This window comes from Anastrepha obliqua, chromosome 1 (genome assembly GCF_027943255.1).
Source record: "Anastrepha obliqua isolate idAnaObli1 chromosome 1, idAnaObli1_1.0, whole genome shotgun sequence".
Lineage (NCBI taxonomy): Eukaryota > Metazoa > Arthropoda > Insecta > Diptera > Tephritidae > Anastrepha > Anastrepha obliqua.
Genome location: NC_072892.1, coordinates 98,464,667 through 98,483,953, shown reverse-complemented (window position 1 = coordinate 98,483,953; position 19,287 = coordinate 98,464,667). Strand labels below are relative to the sequence as shown.

Genomic DNA, 19,287 nt, shown 5'->3' with positions numbered 1-19,287 from the left:
ACCCTTGAAAAGAAGTCCAGCCCACAATTTCTCCGTGGCAACATCACAAAAATAAGTCGCTTAAATACAGCTTTATATGAAATTGAAAGTATATATGGGTGTGCAAAAGGGAGTTAAGCGAAACTACTAGATTCATCTGAATTGGGAAGGATGCCATCCTTCTTTCTTTGAACACTTTGGGGAAAATAATTCAAGCTGCTAATTTGCAAATGCGGTTTAAGATGAAGATGCAAGATAATTGTTGATAGTTTACCGTGAAAGAAAAAACAGATTTCTCAGCAAATTTAGATACGTTTCGTTTTTAATTCAATAATTTTTTTTTTGTATTATATATGTAACTACAACTATAATCTTAAACTATTATTGCTTTATCATCTTAAAGATGTATGAAATTAATACATAGCTTATACAGTGATAAAAATGTACAATTGTACGTAGGTATATGTATGTATTTTGTGGCTTAAACAAGTGATAATTTTTTCAATTGAATACTAATACCAGTTACAAAAGTGCAGAGCATTTGAATATCAAATTTGAGATTGAATTTTTTTTTTCATATATGCATGTATGTATATCGTTTTAATGTTAAGCTATGTAAAAATGTGCTTATACGAATATGTACAAATGTAAATTGACGATGTGCTCATTACAGATTAAAGAGAGAATTTATCATTGAACGCTGAGTAAAAATAAGTGGTACTTTTTATTTATATTTTATTAGTTATATTGGCATTATTTACTCATATTCTTCAGTGTATGCAAAATTATGGTGCTGAGCTATAATTCTTGCAGATATATATGTGCTGTTTTATTGCTTGATTATTTAACGTTTTGTTAGTGTTGACGAGATATTTTCGGATAAAAGCTACTACATCCATGCATACTAATGCCTGATTTTCACTAAGCCCTTTTTGTTATGCAATGTGCCACTGCTATGGAATCGTCCGTAATTTTGCGTTAATATGTTTTGATGCTACAGCATTCTGTACAAAGTTATTTCATAAAAAACATACAATGAAAACCAGGCATTATACTACTACTGCTATGTAGTTTTAATATCTGAAATAATTTAGATTTTCTCATAATTTTAGATTTGTTTTTTCGTGCGCCTACGTTTGAAACCAGTCATTTGCTTTAGTAATTGGGAATTTTCATCATCCATATCCATGCTGGGCTCCCACAAGCGCAGACGTCTCGGTATGTAAATTAGGCCAATTAAAGTTATCGCTAAAAAGGAGAAAAAAATCAATTATATATAAATTGAAAATAAATTTTGTAAAAATGTTGCAGTTTCTTATATAAAGGGTTTCCAATAATAGGTGCTATTTTGAATAGCCCACTATTTCGGTAGATTTCACTTTTGAAGCTGTCATTTTTTGATATTTGATATGTAGAAACTACGCCATTAATAAAAATGGAACGATGCACGCTTAAGCAATGCATTGAAACTATTAAAATTCACTATAAAAATGGTGAACATTTGGCAGAGACGGTTCGTAAAACTCGAACATTTTTGGGTGATCGTGAAGCACCTTGTCGGACCGCAATACAGAAATTGTGAAGAATAAACCCGTGCACGTCGCTCAAGAACAGCCGAAAATATTGCTGGTGTAACCGAAAGTGCTGAAGAAACCCCAGATTTGGCCATTCCTCGTCGTTCTTTGGAATTAGGCATTCCACAAACGTCATTACACCGTATTTTGCATAAAGATTTGAGTCTTAAGGCTTATAAAGTCCAGTTAACACAAGAACTCAAGCCGGCCGGTCATCAACAACGTCGTGTCTTTGCTGATTGGGTCGTTGAAGTGCATGAAAACGATGCGGAATTCCATCGAAAAATCATCTTGAGTGATGAGGCCCATTTCCACCTCGGTGGCTTCATCAACAAGCAAAATTGTCGGATATGGGGCTCAGAAAATCCAAAAGTTATGGTTGAAAAGCCTCTCTATCCTCAACGTGTGACTGTTTGGTGCGGTTTATGGTCCGGCGGAGTCATTGGACCTTACTTTTTCGAAAATGAAGCTGGAGCAACAGTTACGGTAAATGGATTGCGCTATCAAGAGATGATTAACGATTATTTATGGCCGGAATGTGATGGTATTGATCTGGACAACGTTTATTTTGAACAAGACGGCGCTACGCGCCACACGAGCAACGAAATCATTGATCTTTTACGGAAAAAGATTTCCAATAGCACCGCTTATTGGAAAACCCCTTATATGGGATATCCCATTAAGAGCACCGATTTTTACATTAGAAAAACTGGGGTGTTTATTTGAAAAGTCCTAATGTTTTTATTGTTATAAATTTTTTCCATATTGCCTTTTTAAGAGCTCTGTGTGCAAGGAATGCGCCCGTCAAGAGAGCTGTGATCGAATTCAATACTATTGGGATTGGGATCTTTTGGGATTGACTTTGCTGATTCTAAACACTCTCATTAATTTGATTTAGTATGTTTGTATAATTCGTTATATATATTTTGTTATTATTATGACAATATTTTGTGTTATTATGACAATTTGTTTTTGTTGACTAATTTCTACTTCAATAAATAAATAAAGTAAATAATTAAAAAAATTAATAAATAAATAATAAAGACGTTGATTCGTTTCGTACAAGTTTCATTGACATTTCGGTGTAATGGTATCTCAACCTCATAAATGGCGCTTGGAATATCTAATTTTAATTCAGTAATCTTGTGTTATTGGCATACACCTTTCTTCAAATAGCGCCATTTTCGAAATAGTGTACGATTTTCATAATTTCTATGTGTTGTACGTCGGCGTAATTTTCCGGGACCAAGCGTCAATACTCAAACGTGACAGCTAAGTATGTCAGATATCAACACTGCACGGCCGTTACAAGAAAATGTTTACTTAATTAAAATTATAACACGACATACATTTTATCTTGTTGTATGGATCTAGCTATTTTTCCACAAATGGAGCGACCTGGAGTTGTATGACTCCTCCGAAAAGCAGATGGTTTTTCATGAGGAGCTTTTTTCATGGCAGAAATATATTCGGAGATTTGCCAACATCTGCCGAGGAAAAACTGCTATTGAAAAAAATGTCTCTATCATTTGGTATTTCGTGCCGATTTCCGGTTTCTTTAATTGATTCTAATTTTTTTTATGATAAATAATCACAATTATTTTATGATTACTTCTAACAAATACACTTAAGAAACTTACAAAATAATTATCTCAAGCGTCTGCAATATGCACATGCATATAATCAATATTCCATTTGAGTAGTTCAAACTTACAATTTAGAACGCAGGGAAAGATCACATAAAAGTTCAGTGTACTCGAACGAAAATACAAAGCCTCGGAAGCGTAAAGAACCATGGTTAAAGCCAACGAACAGCCACCCATGCTAACAACTCTGTAAGAAAAAACACATGTAAATACAAATAAGCAGAAGCCATATAATCATATACCATTATTATTCTTAACTATTACCGTAATAATCAGGGCTGCAGAAAATTGAACTGTCTCAAGTATAAAATATGAGTAGTGTGTTGAGAAAATTATTTTTTTTAACTATTTCATTTAAGTGCAATTGATTTGCGCTAGTGTCAACCAATAAAAGCATTTATTCAACCATAGATAGTTAGCACAGAACTACATATTTACCTGAGGCTACTTCAATTTTTACTGCAGGGATATAAGTACTAGTAAAATTTATGTATGTGTACATATGTTAAAAATAATTACTTACGGTCTGTAGTGAATGTAGAGCGTGCAATGGACTAATGCAATCGCTTTAAGTAAACAATACATGCCAATTATACGAGAAATGGTATAATCGCCTGAAAAAATGCAACAAATTACAAAGTTTATTAACCATGGGAGGGTCGATAGAATAGTAGAGGCGAATTTTTGACAAATAAAACACAAAAAAGCATTGTGATTATGATAAAGAGTATTTGAACAGACGGGCCTAGATGCTGTTTTAATATAAAATATGTAAAAATTTAGATGCTTTCAGGTTCCAGAACCTTTCAGAACCAGTTGATTGAAATTTGTTCACCAATTTTTGAATTATTGAATTCGAATATTTTTACTAAAAAAAAAAATAAAAAATCACGAATTATGCGATATGTTGTTCTTACAGATCTACCATTTTCATAATAAGTTTGAATAATTTATCGCGTTGCTTTATCCTGTAAAATTGTACATCTGTTTACTTGACAAATATCAAAGATGGCATAAATAAGGAATTATTCACTACGGACATCTAGGCGTCACTTTTGAAAGACGAAGTGGAAATAAAACTCACTAAAATAGGAAAATTACTAAAATTTATGGAAAATGTTGAACTCAGAGAAATACTGTAAGCCCATGAAGAAGGCGCAATAGATCTTTAGATCCTTCAGGTCGCAGTGCTAAGCCCCCTCATAATAATAATATGTTCAGGTACGCAACCAGGAAACATGTTTCAATGAAAACAAATTAAATACAAAGCAAAATGGGATAAATGAAGACTTTTAGTCGCTAAAACAAACTATTATTGTCGTCGCTTGTTTTGTGTGTAATTTTCTCAACATCTTTCCATCGTGGGAGTTAGGTCTCTATAGATAACCCATTCAACCGCTCTTGTGACATCGAACTTCTTAAAAATGTTTTGAGTTAGCGAAGTAATGAAAATGATGTTTCATTCTGCAAGTTGCTTTGGGAAGAGCTGTTAAAATAGTTAATAAATTATATATGTAAATAAGTGCATATTCGGCAATGCATCTTTTCAGCTCAGATCAATTACTTTCCTCGGACTTCATATTGCAAATTATTTTATTATTTATTTGAACCCAAAATCCCACCCCCTTGGTTACGCGCACGTATGTGCGTTTGCATATTCTGATAGCAAATTTTAATTCTGATTACGTTAGGCAGAGTGGGGTTACCGAGGATAGCCGGATTGTTGCCTGAACTCGGCAAGTGAAATAATAAACAAAAAATTGCGTTTTGCACATTTATATCTCGAGTTAATATACAGTTGATTATTTTCTCGGCCCGCTTACAAAGTTGATGTATGTATGTAGTATTTAATTGTGAATCACTCTGGATTTCTACAAGGCGTTGCAAAATTAATCATCTAATTCTGTATGTTTTTGGATAACTTTTTACTAAATAATCTATAGTATTATTTTAAAACATGGCGCTTATTCTGACTAAACTACAATATGTACAGATATGAAATATATATCAAAAGAAAGGTTTTGATGAGCATATTTCCAGAAAATTATAAAATTAAAATTGGTTAATTTGTTCATGAAATATTTGCGTGTAAAGTTATCAAAATTTTCATATTGATAACAGCGATGTCTATGCAAAGCGGGATGACACACAAATATACGCATATACATATATGAGTACGTTTGCTTTGTTTAGCTCTCTTTCTAATGAGCACAGCATTGTATACATTTGGATTCTCAATAATTGTTTTGTTTTGTTCTCTTTACTAATAAATATGTATTCATGAACATAGTCCCAACGGGTGCTGTGAATTTTTTTCAAAATTTTGTTGTGATGGCAATAATTGGTATGAATTGATAATTGACTTGAAATTTGTCAATTCACTTAAAACAACGGTAACAGTGCAAATTAGAAAGAGTTTTGGACAGACGCAAAATAGAATTTATTTTAAGAAAAAAGTACATCCGTATTTAATTTTAAAATATGCCTAGAGGACGACCAAGAAGAGTTCGTAGAAGAGTTCCTACTTTAAGGCAGTAGTCTGCTTTATAGGCTTCAAAAATACGATTTTTTTGTTTTGTTTTAAATCTCTTCCAAAACTATCCAAGAATATGTCTTTAAAATTCCAGAGGCCAATTCGACATATTTTCGAAGCTAGAGCAGTTTTGGTGGCCGAGCGTCGAGCAGGTGCGAATGCTCAGGCAGAACTTTAAAGCGCGTTTTCTCGAGTTTTCATTTTCACAAGTGTTAGAAAACGGTGCCGGCGATAGCAAAAAGAATATATGTCCGATCGAAAAAAACCAAAGTGATCTAGCTTCAGTATTAAATTATCTTCTATTTGAACTAAAAAAGTTGGACAAAAGTATTATTTAAACTACTTGTTTTGCAACTTAAAGTCAATTTTTTTTCTTAAAAAAGTGAATTTTTTTTTCAAACTTCGAAAAAATTTGGAATTTTATAACTTCTTCGGTATTTTTTTAGTTCATAAAGAAAAGAAACTTATAAAAATTAAAAAAAAATTTGGTTCGACTGTTTCAGATGCATCGCACGACCTCCATCACCGGCACCGATTTACAAGTGCAGACTCCAGGCGCTCCAGAAAAATACTTACAACTTTAAAAAATTTCAATATTTTTTAAAAATAAATATTGTTTTTTAAACCTTAAATATAGTACACTATCGTCTTAAAATTCCGTTTACCGCAATCATTTCCTTCCCTTTCAAAAAAAATTGCTAAAAAAACGCTTTTTTTCGGCTTCTAAAGCAGACTACTGCCTTAAGTGGAGGAATAGAACAGGTAAGTAAGTGATAAATGTTTGAAACGTCACGTATTGGATATGATTGGTAGAAGCATCCTCTTTTGTTTTCGTTCATATATGGTACAATTGAACTAAAATATATAAACGTATGTATGTACTTAAAAATTTTGTGTGCGTTTAATCCTTTTTGCAAAACTCAAAATTTTAAATAGTTTTAAAAAATGAGGAGAGAGAGACAAATTAGTTATATATTTGATACTACTTCAAAGGTAAACTGTATTTGGGCTATTCTCAGATAAATTTTATAGTAATAGACGATGCCCAACGCCATTTAAAAGAACACTATTACCCATCAAATCAACGAACTTTTTGACACAGATATACAGTTTTAAGTGTTTTTTTTTTTCTTTGTATTGTATTCTATGTGTGTACATGTATAGTTTTATGTATGCAGCCATTATCAAATCATATATGAATATGAAGTTTGAACATTTTTTTTGCCATTCTTCTTTAAATTTTTTAAAACGTAAAGATCTGTGAAAACAAAATTTTTACTTTTGCAAATCCAAGAAATTTTACGAATGGCAAAAAAAAAGAAATGTATAATTGTGTTGGTGAATGGCACACGACTTATCATGAAACAAATGCATCCGAATTGTTTGCACGCGGAAGTATTATGCGGAAAGGCTCAGGGAAGGCGATTTCTATTGCCTCGTATAAATTTGCAGCCGAGCGAAACCACACTTCCTTTTACGTTGAAGCGCCGCCAATTTCCCATTATAATAGCCTTCGCCATAACAGTAAATAAGGCCCAGGGGCAAACATTATCAAGGGTGGGGCTTCATTTAAAGGAGGATTGCTTTGCTCACGGCCAACTTTATGTTGCGTTAAGCCGGGTTAGATCCTGGGAAAATATACGGTTTCAAATGGGCAATAACGAAAACTTGACGTTGAATGTAGTTTATAATGAAGTAATTTAAAAAAAAAATTACTGATTTAACTGAAAAAAATTTTAAAAATGTTATATGCATAAGTTCTTACATATTACATATGAATAAAAATATACACTTTTCTAATCATCATAACTTTTAATATATAAAAGTGTCACATATGCTGTTTACTTTCCGTGGGAAAAAAGCCCACCCGATTTTCGGGGGTTACATACTAGTAATTATAATTTTAAGCTCTCTGGTTCACAAGTGTTAAAAATGATGGACGTACAACGCCTTTTACAAAAATTATAAATCTTCCGAAAGGGTGATTAACTATGTGCACTTTGTACATAGTATGAGTTTATACTCGTACATATATTTTGCACCAAGTGGGAAACTTACCTTCAATAAATTGAGTCTCTGTGTGATCCCCAAGGAAGCTCCTTCGCTCTATATAGCTACGAAACGCTGTTCCTAAATCCATGAAAGCAACAAACGCTATCCAGCCCCGAAAGGCGTATAGCAGTTTGCGCTCCATTTTCGTTTGGTACGGCATTTTGGCGGCTTTTGTTTTAAATTCGCTACGAAAATTAAGGTTTTAATTACAATCGATAAATGCGGTAATCAGTATGCCCGCTTATGCCTTAGTATATTCGTATATTTCGAAGACCCAAATGCGCTGGAATATAAATAAATGAACTGAAGTTAGCAGAAATCTATAAAGAAAATACGTTTTTTATGCATTTCATTTGTCTCAAAATAGTTGATGAAAAAATTGCTACCGTCCGTCTGTCAACCACTTACTAACTTGAGAATGAAATAACAAGTTGCTTGTGGCATATGATTTCTTAGCACTGATCTATTTAGTTGTTAGTTGACAAAGAAAAGAGTTTTGAAACATCTCGCTGCGAACAGATTGCCATTAAAAATTTTCTGACAAAGCTCTCTGAAATTTAAGCCACTCACAAATTTAAAAATCATTGCATTTGCGAAAAACGTGGCTGTATCAGATACCAATGTTCTCTATTCCAAAAGATGAAGGAGTGAAAGAAAAGTTGCTAAATTCACACGAAAAGAACTCTAAAAAAAATATATCAATAAAAAAGTCTTTCCCTTCATTTTGCTATTTGAAATAATTAAAAGAAATCAAAATGTTCCTTTACAAATATTTAGCAAAATATACAGTTGTTTTTTCAACGTTCAGTCTATTTAATGGAAGCGTGATTGGCAAAATTCAAGCTTGGAGTTCTGTTATAAAAAAATGTAAATGCTGCTAAAAAGCGGTATACTTTTCGCAATACGCGTTGTGCAGTTCGTTAGTTTTGTGAGAAATTTAGAAAGCGTACGTTGTTTTTACAAAATGAGTTCAGAAAATGTCAAGGTCATATACAGCAAAATATGTGAAGAAGCCGAAGACGTGGTAAATAAATGGGAGCAACGGTATATCGAAGTTAAAAACGACTTCCCCGGACGAGGTCCAAAAAATACACCTCTCCAAAGCAAGATCTGAAGATAATTGATTTGTTTGTGACAAAGCCAATCTTATCATAGCGCAAAGCTGAAGCAATTTTAAGAGAAAGTGGTGTTATGCATCTAAAGATACGAATCGAGGACGTTTACGTGAAGACCGGAGCGCTGCTCTCATTATCACACATTGAAAAATTAATTGCATGGGGTAAGGCACGTAGTTGAGCGAATACGTCGGTCCTGGTGTACTGCTGATAAGCCTCCAGTTACGATTCCTGTTTGGGGCTGATTCTCCGAAATAGGATTTGGCAGTTTATTTACGTTTACTGCTGATTTGAGTGAAGTTTTGATGAATAAAATTTGCCAAAAAGCATTATTACCGTTAGTTGCGAAGATGTTTGGAAGAACTAGCTAATCCTGGATTTTACAAGAAGACAGCGATCCCAAGCATTAAAAACAAAGGTGTGTAGAGAAGAAACAGCAAACTGGGATTGAAATTTTGGATTGGCCTTCACTGATACCAAACCCATTGGAAATTTTTAAGCAATAGTTAAGCAAAAACTCAAAAGAAAACAAATATGGAAGATTCGCCTGTTTTGGAGCCGATTACGTTCACAACTTACGCAGAAATTAACACAAAGTATTACTCTAAGACGTGAAGTCAGTACAGCTAATGATGGTGGCTGTAACTTTTATTGAATATATTGCGAATAGTAAATATTACAATATAAGACCATACAATGCAGTTTTTTAGAATCGAATTGGTCAAATAATCTAAATTATAAATTAAATAATTAAATAAAAATAATTTAAAATCAAATAAATAAAAGGTGTGGCGGTCACGCTTTCATTAGATAGACTGTATAAATGAGTTTTATTTTTGAGTTTAAGAAACGAATGGGTTTATTTCAAAAAGAAACTTAAGCAAATTTTTTTTTTATTAAAAAAAAAAGGTTACTTATGTTAAAGTTACGTGCCAGTATCTGGGCTGTGCTTTATTAATACACTTTGTTTGCTGCTAGTCAACATTGCAACTGGTGAGCATTGCTACAATTCAAATTATTTGTTTTTGCTTAGGTAGGGATTGCTGTTTGCCATGGATATTCAGCCTTGGAGTTTTGGTAATTACCCTTTTCTAACAATATAAACATGGTTGGGTTTTATGAGAGTAAAAGTTTACTCTCTGACACATTCTTGAAATCAAATCAAATGTTTGGTAACATTTCCATTTGAATGGCCACGAACTCGTGCGCTTCAGGCACGCTCTTATCTTATGTGCCCTCAATCCTGACGAGAAAACTGATTTTTGCCTATGGCACTATATGGCAGATCAGTACATTCTACAAACTGAGTAGTAGAAAAACAACCAAATATGGGGAAGCTCAGCGAAACAGCTGATTCTATAAAATTCACTGAAAACCTTGTAGGGGTACTGAGATATGCGCAACCTACTCGAATCTCTCAAACATGAGCATCAAGCACAAACATCAATCTCATAAAATTTGTACAGGCGCCAAGGAACACCGCTGCAATGCAACCAAAACTTGGTTTTTGTTACCTAGGAATAATTTAATATGTACATGACAATATATAATTTCTTTAGTAACTCTGCATACAAAGGTTGCTTATTATATTTTGCGCCCAATAATAAAAACAATAAAATAATTATGAAAAGAGCTTTATTGTTTTTCAAAATATTCTCCTCGGAAGTCAATACACTTCTGCATTCGCTTGAATCAATTTTCAAAGCACTTTTGCCACTCAGAAGTGATACCTCCAAAACGAACCATTTTAAGCTTTCAACAGCTTTGTCGGGCATTGGAAAATATTGACCGGACATTTTATTTTTGATGTTCGGGTACAAGAAGAAATCATTAGTTGCCAAATCAGAGCTATAAGACGGATGACCCATTAATTCGATCGTTTAGATACTCATAAACTCTCTTGTATGAACCAATACACATTGTCTCGATGATTCGTCCTCGGCGGCTCGATTTTCTTAACTCTTCGAAAACTTTTGGCAAACAAATGGTTTGACTGTTTCCAGTTTCTTTAGTGGTACAGTTGCGACATGACCAGATTTTCGAAAAAAACCAAACAAGCATTTGCCTGAAGTGCTTCTTCTGCGAACAACTTTTGTTGGATTAAGTTCGTCTTAAGGGGGTCTTCTGGTCTCGAGGCCCTGAAATGAAGGGTTTTTTTGGGGATTGATTGTGACAAATCCTGTGAATATTTTTAAAAAAATTTTTTTTATTTTAAAGGTACATGTCTTGGCTTTTAAAAAATGGTTTTGACTTTGAAAAAAATTAACACCCGCGACCTTGAAATGGCGCTGAAGACGTCCACCTCCAAACGAAACAGGTCTCCATTTTGGTCACGGTTTTTCCACCTGGGTAATCAGAAAGCAAAAATTAGATATGCGTTGTCTTCAGAGTTGCCCTGGTTAAGTTTTCCCGTGACAGATTTTTTTTTTTAAATTTTTTTCAAAAGTTATGCAACAATTTGCAAAAAAAATTTTTTTTGCTCATTTTTTGAACTTTAAAAGGTTATAAAAATGGAATGAAAAAAAAATTCAAAAATCGTACACGGGGAAACTTAGCGGTAAGTTTTCCGAACCTTTTAAGACCAAAACCATTGAAATCGGAGTATAACTACTATGAAAAGTGTGACCAAAATGCTTAAAAAACACGATTTTCGGGGAAACGCGTTTAAAGATAAAGTTTATGATAAAACGGCCGGAGGAGGGTACACTTCGGTGCCCAGAAAAATGTGAAAAAATGCGATTTTCAAAACATCCTTTCTGTGGCGTATTCTCGCATACACATACAACAAAATTATGCAAAAAAAAAAAAATCGATTTTTTTTTCGCTGGAGACCAGAAGACCCCCTTAATCCATACTTTTGGTTACTGTTTTGTTTCCAACTCATATTCATAAATCCAAGATTCCTCACCTGTTACGATGTCATAGACCGCGGCTGAATTTTTTTAAGGGATTAGGGGTAGTCAGAGGCCGGAATAAATGATGATTTTCAATAATTTTTGTTTTGCTAGTCAATTTCTTTACTTTACAAAAATAAAAACATAGCGTTAATACATCATATTTCGACTTGACTTAAGCAAAATTTCAAAAAAAAAAAATAATAATTGTTAAAGTTATCGCTGTTTGTGTGGAGCCCGTTTCTCCAGAAGTCCTTTGCGGTGATCAAAACAAATCCTTGGAGATTCATCTAAAATCAATCGGACAAGAGAAATTAGCTTTTTTAATAGATAACCTTGTACCTGATCGAAGCTTTTTTTTCAAAATTAACAATACGGTGGCCTCAGGAAATATTTTTCAGATTTTCGAGAAAAAAAACCGACAATTAATTGCTAAACAAAAATCCTTCTATCAGGCACGAGTTTTTTATGTTTTTCAAAAGCGGTATACATTTTATTGAAATCCAACCAAGCGGTTTTTAAGTTACAGTGATCACCAGTTCAAAAAAAATATAATAGTTTTGAGAAAAACGCATTTAAAGTTTTGCTACTTGCTCTCGAACGCTCCGGAGCGCCCGAGCGTTCTTTGTTAATTGTTGAATAACTCTAAACGTGTTTGTCGGTTTCACTTCAAATTTCCACACAATATTTTTAAGATATTATACTTTAAGAAAATGCAAAAAAAAACAATTCTTGGAAAATTCTAACTAACACAAACCCCTTAACATTTCTTTACACCAATCGACTCCAGCCCTTTTTTGGGCAATTGTCAAATTATACAACATCCAACGGGACCAAATCTTCATGCAATATTTAATGTAAAGTATGCCGGTCCCACTAATGCCGAAGATTGCCTCATTAAAAGTAATGCTGCGAAAGCAAAAAATATAACATAAAAGCAGCCTTTACATTTAATTTCTCATTTTCTTATAAATTTTATTTTTGAACTTTTGAAGTTTCAGCGGGGAAACATAAACAAAGGTATCCGTTGCGTATACTTTATATTGTAGGAGCAAAGCTCACATTTTTTTTTATGTTTTTATAATACAGCAAGAAGAAAAGTAAAATTGTGCTGCGTATGTATTAGTATATATGTATGTATATATATACAAAAAAGCCAGTACTTTCGGGTCTTAGCAGTTACGTCACTGTTGGCAGTTATGATTTTGAACGTGTAAGAGACTTCGTTTATTTAAGAATCAGCATCAAAAATAATCAAATCCATTAAGAATCAGCATCAAAAATAATATAATAATAATAAACAATCAAATTATACATATATTTATTCAGTCGAAAAGTAAAAACAACATTTTTTTTTACATCCATATTAATTTCATAAAGTGACTATCTATTTATCGAAAATTTAGTCACTTGAAAATTAAATTAATGAGAAAATGAAAAACTGACTGCACCAGTGCATATGATCTTTTCCCTAGATAATTTTTAGTGTCGCATAGTGTAAATAGCGATCCAATCTTGATTTTTAGAAATTACTTTGGTTTATCAAAAACAGTTAACTGGTAAATTTTAGGAAAATAATTTTAAAATTGGTAAAGCTATTAACAAAAAAGTAAAACTTTAAGCAAATTCGCCAAAAAAATAAGAGAATAATAATAATAAACACATCAAAATTAATTACAAATGTTTTTTGTACAACGTATATTTTAAGTATATTATTTAAAACTAAAATGAGTTTCTATTTCAAGATTTATGATGTAAGATTATTTATAGATGAGCTCTAAATGGGCTAAAGGGAAATTTTCGAAAATCATTATATCGAAAACTGGGGACACTATTGAAGACCCTAATTATGGTAAGACCCTAATTAAGTAAGATGAACTATAGAACGAAGTTACCAATTGATTTGCCAATTTTTTATGAATACAAATAAGCTCACATTTCGAATAAAGATGCTTTAGCATGCAGACCTTTTCCCAATAATAGTGTCAATGAACGCAAAAATCAATTAACTTGTGGAAACCCATACCTGTAAGTGTATTTTAGAAATTGTGAAGTTATGATACTTCTGTTTTCAAGTAGTTACCTTTTGCCTGCTTGTCACAAGATGGGCGCACAAGCGCCTGTGAGAACTGAATTTTATGTACACGCATATACATACATGCACACATCAAGTTATGAACTCGTCACTGACCCTGCAGGACAACCTTAGCTAGTTGAAAACCTTTTCTGTTTCATTGCTGCTGTTATTGCGGAAAATAAAAAAACTGAGTGAAAAAATTCAATATCATATCTAAGTAGTACGATTACATCGCTTTACGCTTGAACAACATTGAGAAACATTGTACACTTTTTTCCAAAGTAGATGATGCGTTGTCGAAACAGTGCGATTTTTAAAGAAAAATGTCGATCGGGATAATACACCAAAAGTACAATACATTTTGTAAGAGTACATTGATTAAACATTCTCGACTATTCAAGTGCAAAAAGATATGTGAGATTTACCAACGTTTGATTTTAGTCCCTCTGACGGAAATCTTCATTAATTTTTTTCCAGAAAAATCTATACGTATTTAAACTCAAATTATACAGTGAAGACATAAGAGCTGAAATATATGGCCGCAGAACCAAGCGTTCTGCGCCGATGGGTAATTTTCCTAGCATCATCCATGCGGAGATGTATGCCAACTATCTGTGTGCAGAGATAATCTTAGACAGAAATAACCGGATTGAGCGAATTGTCATTGTGAGCGATAGTCAGCCTCTCTCTTAAGTGTATTGAGAAACTGAATCTGCTAGGAACGTACAATCGTAGCGGACGCATTAGCAATAGAGGCTGCGGCCCTTCCCCAAAGTTAAACTGATATTACTCTGATAATATTCACGGGCATTCTCACAGGCCACTACAGACTGTGTAGTCATTTGCTTCTGCGATCAATCCCAGGAGACTCCAATGCACCTTCTGCTTGAATGTAGCGCTATAGCGCAGAGAAGATTGAGACATATCGGCCAACTCCAGCCAAAAGAAAAACACACGCGCTCAATCCAACTCAACTCTATCCTGAGTTTAATAAGAGAACTGGGTCTGTGATGAGCAGAGAGCGCAAAAGACCTTGAGGTTGAAATGCAAGCCTCGAAGAAATCTATCTCATTCATTTTGTTCCCTCTGAGGAAAGTTCGCATTAATTTTCCTAAAAAAATCTATACATATAGGGTGGCTGATGAAAGCCGCTACCAAAAAAAAATTGAATAACTTTTTTTCTTTTTAAGTTATCTGTTCCATTTTTGTTTTAATTTGCAGATTTATCTTTAAAATTTATTAAAATGGATAACTGGGACACGCAAACAAGAATTTGGATAGTCCGCCGCTATCACGCACTGGAGTCCGTAGTTTTGGTACAGAGAGAGTACAGGCGGATGTTTGGCGGCGATCCCCCGAGCAGATGGACCATAATGAGACTGGTGAATAATTTTGCTGAGCAAGGAACAGTCGCAAGAAGGCCTTATCATCGAAACCCACCAGTTCGGACGGAGGAGCTGCTGTAGCTGCAGCTATACAAAGCAATCCAAGGGTTTCAACAAGAAGCTTATCTGCTCAACTTGGTGTCAGCCGACAGTCTTTGCAAACAATAATGCACAAAGATTTAGACTTATTTCCCTACAAAATTCAAATGGTTAACAAACTGAATGCAGCAGACTTGCCGATTCGCTTGGAATTTTGCCAGAAGATCCTGCAAATGGTGGAAGAAGACCAAAACATGTTAAACTGCCTTTTCGTGTCTGATGAGGCCCATTTCGATTTAAACGGCAATGTGAACAAACAAAATTGTCGAATATAGAGTACTTCTAACCCACAGATACTCCACGAGACGGAATTGCATCCTCTTCGCGTGACAGTGTGGTGTGCGGTTTCTTCACGCTGTATTGTCGGGCCTTATTTTTTTGAAGAAAATGGTCACACCGTTACGGTTACTGGAGACCGTTATTTGAAAATGCTGAAAGAATTTTTCTATCCAGAACTACGCCGAAAGAGAATTCCTTTCAACTCTGTGTGGTTTCAACAAGATGGGGCAACGTCTCACATAGCCCAGACTGTTATGACAGAGTTGCGACGAAAATTTCCCAATAAACTGATTTCAAGAAACTCCGAATTTCGTTGGCCCGCCAGGTCGCCTGACCTTACTGCACCTGACTTTTTCTTGTGGGGTTTATGTAAACAAGAAGTTTATAAAACAAAGCCAAGAAATTTGGATGAACTAAAACAATCCATTCGGGCAACAATTGCGGCTATTCCTGTCGCAACTCTCAAAGCAGCAATGAACAACTTTTTACTAAGATGCCGCACTTAAATTCAATTATTTTTAAAACTAGTTAAGCTACATTTAATAAAATTTAATGACCTTCAACTTGAAAAAAAAATAAATGAATTCCATACACTAAAAAAAAAAGTTATTTGAGTTTCTTAATGTAGCAAAATTCATCAGCCACCCTGTATTTTTAAATCCAAATGAAGAACAAAAGCCTACATATACCCCTCATTTTCGTTGGTTTGAAAGTCCAAAAAGTATATTGAAAAATGTGTTGACAGACTTTTGTTTGAAAACTTTTTCCAACCGGAATAAACTAAAAAAAATCCATTCTTTAACACAAAATAACAAAGTGAGGTGGAAAGACGCAAAAACAGCCTTGCAAAATTTTAATATCTTAATTTAATCCTAGATTTTGTTGCTTTTTAGTATCTAGTTGGTCCACCGGTAGCATCAATAATCGCGGCGACGTTTTCGACGTGCAGATGTTATACAGTTCCAGAATTCTATTATGCGCTAATTGAGTATAACTGCGCAAGAAACCTAATTTTGCGTTCCAAATTTTCCCATTTTTGGCGCGTGTTTGGCCGAGCTCCTCCTCCTATTTGTGGTGTGCGTCTTGATGTTGTTCCATTAATGGAGGGGGCTACAGTTTTAAGCCGACTCCGAACGGGAGCCATTTTTTATGAGGAGCTTTTTCATGGCAGAAATACACTCGGAGGTTTGCCATTGCCTGCCGAGGGGCAACCGCTATTAGAAAAATATTTTTCTTAATTTTGGTGTTTCACCGAGATTCGAACCTACGTTCTCTCGGTGAATTCCGAATGGAAGTCACGCACCAACCCATTCGGCTACGTCGGCCGCCAAATTTTCCCCTACATATTCAATAATACTTAAATCTCATCCTTAACAATGAGTGCAATATTTTCCCCCAAACTTTTACCCGTCCATCGCTGCAAATATATTAAACTTTGACTTATCTTTAAACAAAATTTTTGGCTAAAACTCCATCCCCTTTTCTTTATATGCTTTGGTGAACCCCAAGCAAAGATTAGGGTTCCTCAGTAAAATTGTTGGGGTTTGGAAATAGGGGTGTGTAGACTTTTGTCCATCACTGTACGAAAATCGGTGTTGTTTTGGTGATGTAGAACAGACTATCGTATGAACTTGTAATTTTATTTGATTGTAGCTCTCCATGTGTTGGCAGGGTCCCAGTTTTCTAAAACTGCTTGCCTCCGCAAATTTAGTAAGTTTATGAGATTGTGAAAAAAATTGTATTCTTGGCCATGAATTTAGAATCGATATGTAAAAACCATCAATTACTTTTATAAAATAGAGAAGCTACGAAAACTAGTTGTGGCTCAAAATTCACTAAAAAATACCAATTTGGAATCAACGGATTTCCCTACAGGGTGGTCTATACACGCACATACACTCAAACATTAAGTAGCTTGCTAGTCATGAACGGATAAACAAAATCGATAATATGGACCTTTTAATATTCCACAGCTAAAAAGATATTTATTACAATCATGTACGTACATACTCGTACATACAAATCCTTTGACAAATCGCGTGACACCTTCGTTTTCTGTCACACAACATGCTACGGAAAATTCATAAAACTAACTGGGCAAATAAAAACGTGCAGGTATATGTGCTAATGATAATGCAAGTTATTTGCAAACATAGCAAATAATTTTTAAATTTACATTCGTACATTTACATTTGTAGGTACAGTTGTACTACTGTAACACAATTGTTTAAGCCTTTTTTACAATAATATATGCACATATATACATATATTCTATGCTGTGCTAATTAAGGATTTACCGACACATATGTACACACATATATATATTACATAAATAAATATATACATATGTATGTGTACATAACAATAAATACGTTGCACCGTTTTTTACCTTTCAGATATTTTTCTCAACTTGCGCACATTACTATTTCACTACATTAAATTTTTAAACAATTTACCGAGTATATGAATGCACTGAGGCTGTTATTTGTGCATCTGAATTTGTATGTATGTATTTTTTGTTTTAATTATTATGTTAATTTTAGATATGTTTCTGAGGTGTTGGTATTTTTGTTTCCCCGGCTAACTGTTTGAACGGTTTGTTGGTATTTTGGGTTAATTGATGTGCCCGTGTGTGTAGGCCAGCTTTTTTTCCGGCTTCCTACGCTCCCGAATTTGTTTATATACGTTGAAGAGAAAACTTTGACTGTCTGGCTGCATTCTCTGCAGATGACAATGTACCATAATTTTGTTGTTTCTTTTTTTTTATTTTGTATGTAGTCCTGAAGCAGCCGGCACATGTGACAGACTTGCGCCGTAGCACTTGTTTACAAAAAATTAGATACTCTCAGAGAGTCTATACAAGTACAGTAGCAACCGAAAATCTGTTTGCTTCGTTTGTATACAAAAATAACCTTTGAATATGAAAATGGAAATGGGGGAAGTTTGCACTTCGACTTTAAGACCTTTTGTGCCCTCTATTCATCACAGTATTTCATCCGAGCGCATTTGCCTCAATAAATCTAAGATGAAGCTGGGTTGTTCTAAGCGTATATGGCTGTATTCTAGCCGTATCAGATCGAGATGTCCACTTCTTCTTTTTGCTATGGCCTCGCATTCGAGAAAAAGATGTGTTGGAGCTACCGGAGATTAATCGCACAAACGACAGGAGTCAGTGGACCATTTTCCGAACCTGCGTAATCTACAATTCTTATGAGCATTCCTAGTGAGCATTATCAATTTGTTTTCAGAGCAGCTTATAAGATGCTTAAATCTCTTTTGATTATACCGTCCCAATAATGATTTTGCCCGGCTTGCCCCAAAATTTACTGCCAGCTTACGTCTCGTAGCCTTAGCTTTCCGCATCTATAATGGTATATTATCCCATGACAATTAAGGACTCGGGGGGCCCATTAGTAACGAAGTCTCAGCTCCTCTAGCCAATGTATGCCTACTACGTTCTCGCGTATACTCCTGTGTTTTGGGACCCATATGAGCCAGATGTGATTGTGCACCCGTGGCATTTTTAATTTCTCAATGTACTCAAGGACTAGTAAGGGCTTAACCTCAAAGGATGGCAAAGCCTTAAATGTAGCCTGACTGTCGTTCAGAATGACGTTACAACGTTTTGTTTTCTCCCTTAAATGAATTCGCCTT

At 34.3% G+C, this 19,287-nt stretch overlaps 1 protein-coding gene across 2 annotated transcripts; it reads right to left on the bottom strand.

Moving 5' to 3' along the window:
• Window positions 1-325: 325 nt before the first annotated feature.
• On the bottom strand, window positions 326-18,325 carry LOC129253521 (uncharacterized). 2 transcript variants are annotated; one of them, XM_054891935.1, is made up of 5 exons: window positions 18,023-18,325; window positions 7,791-8,067; window positions 3,723-3,813; window positions 3,268-3,386; window positions 326-1,227 (listed from the first exon to the last, which is right to left on the bottom strand). In XM_054891935.1, exons 2-5 carry the CDS (start codon window positions 7,942-7,944, stop codon window positions 1,088-1,090), a joined length of 504 nt encoding a protein of 167 aa, XP_054747910.1. In that variant the 5' UTR covers window positions 7,945-8,067; window positions 18,023-18,325; the 3' UTR covers window positions 326-1,087. The 2 variants fall into 2 exon arrangements, with proteins under 2 accessions (XP_054747910.1, XP_054747911.1); XM_054891936.1 differs by having other exon boundaries at window positions 18,090-18,325.
• Between the last annotated feature and the right edge of the window lie 962 nt (window positions 18,326-19,287).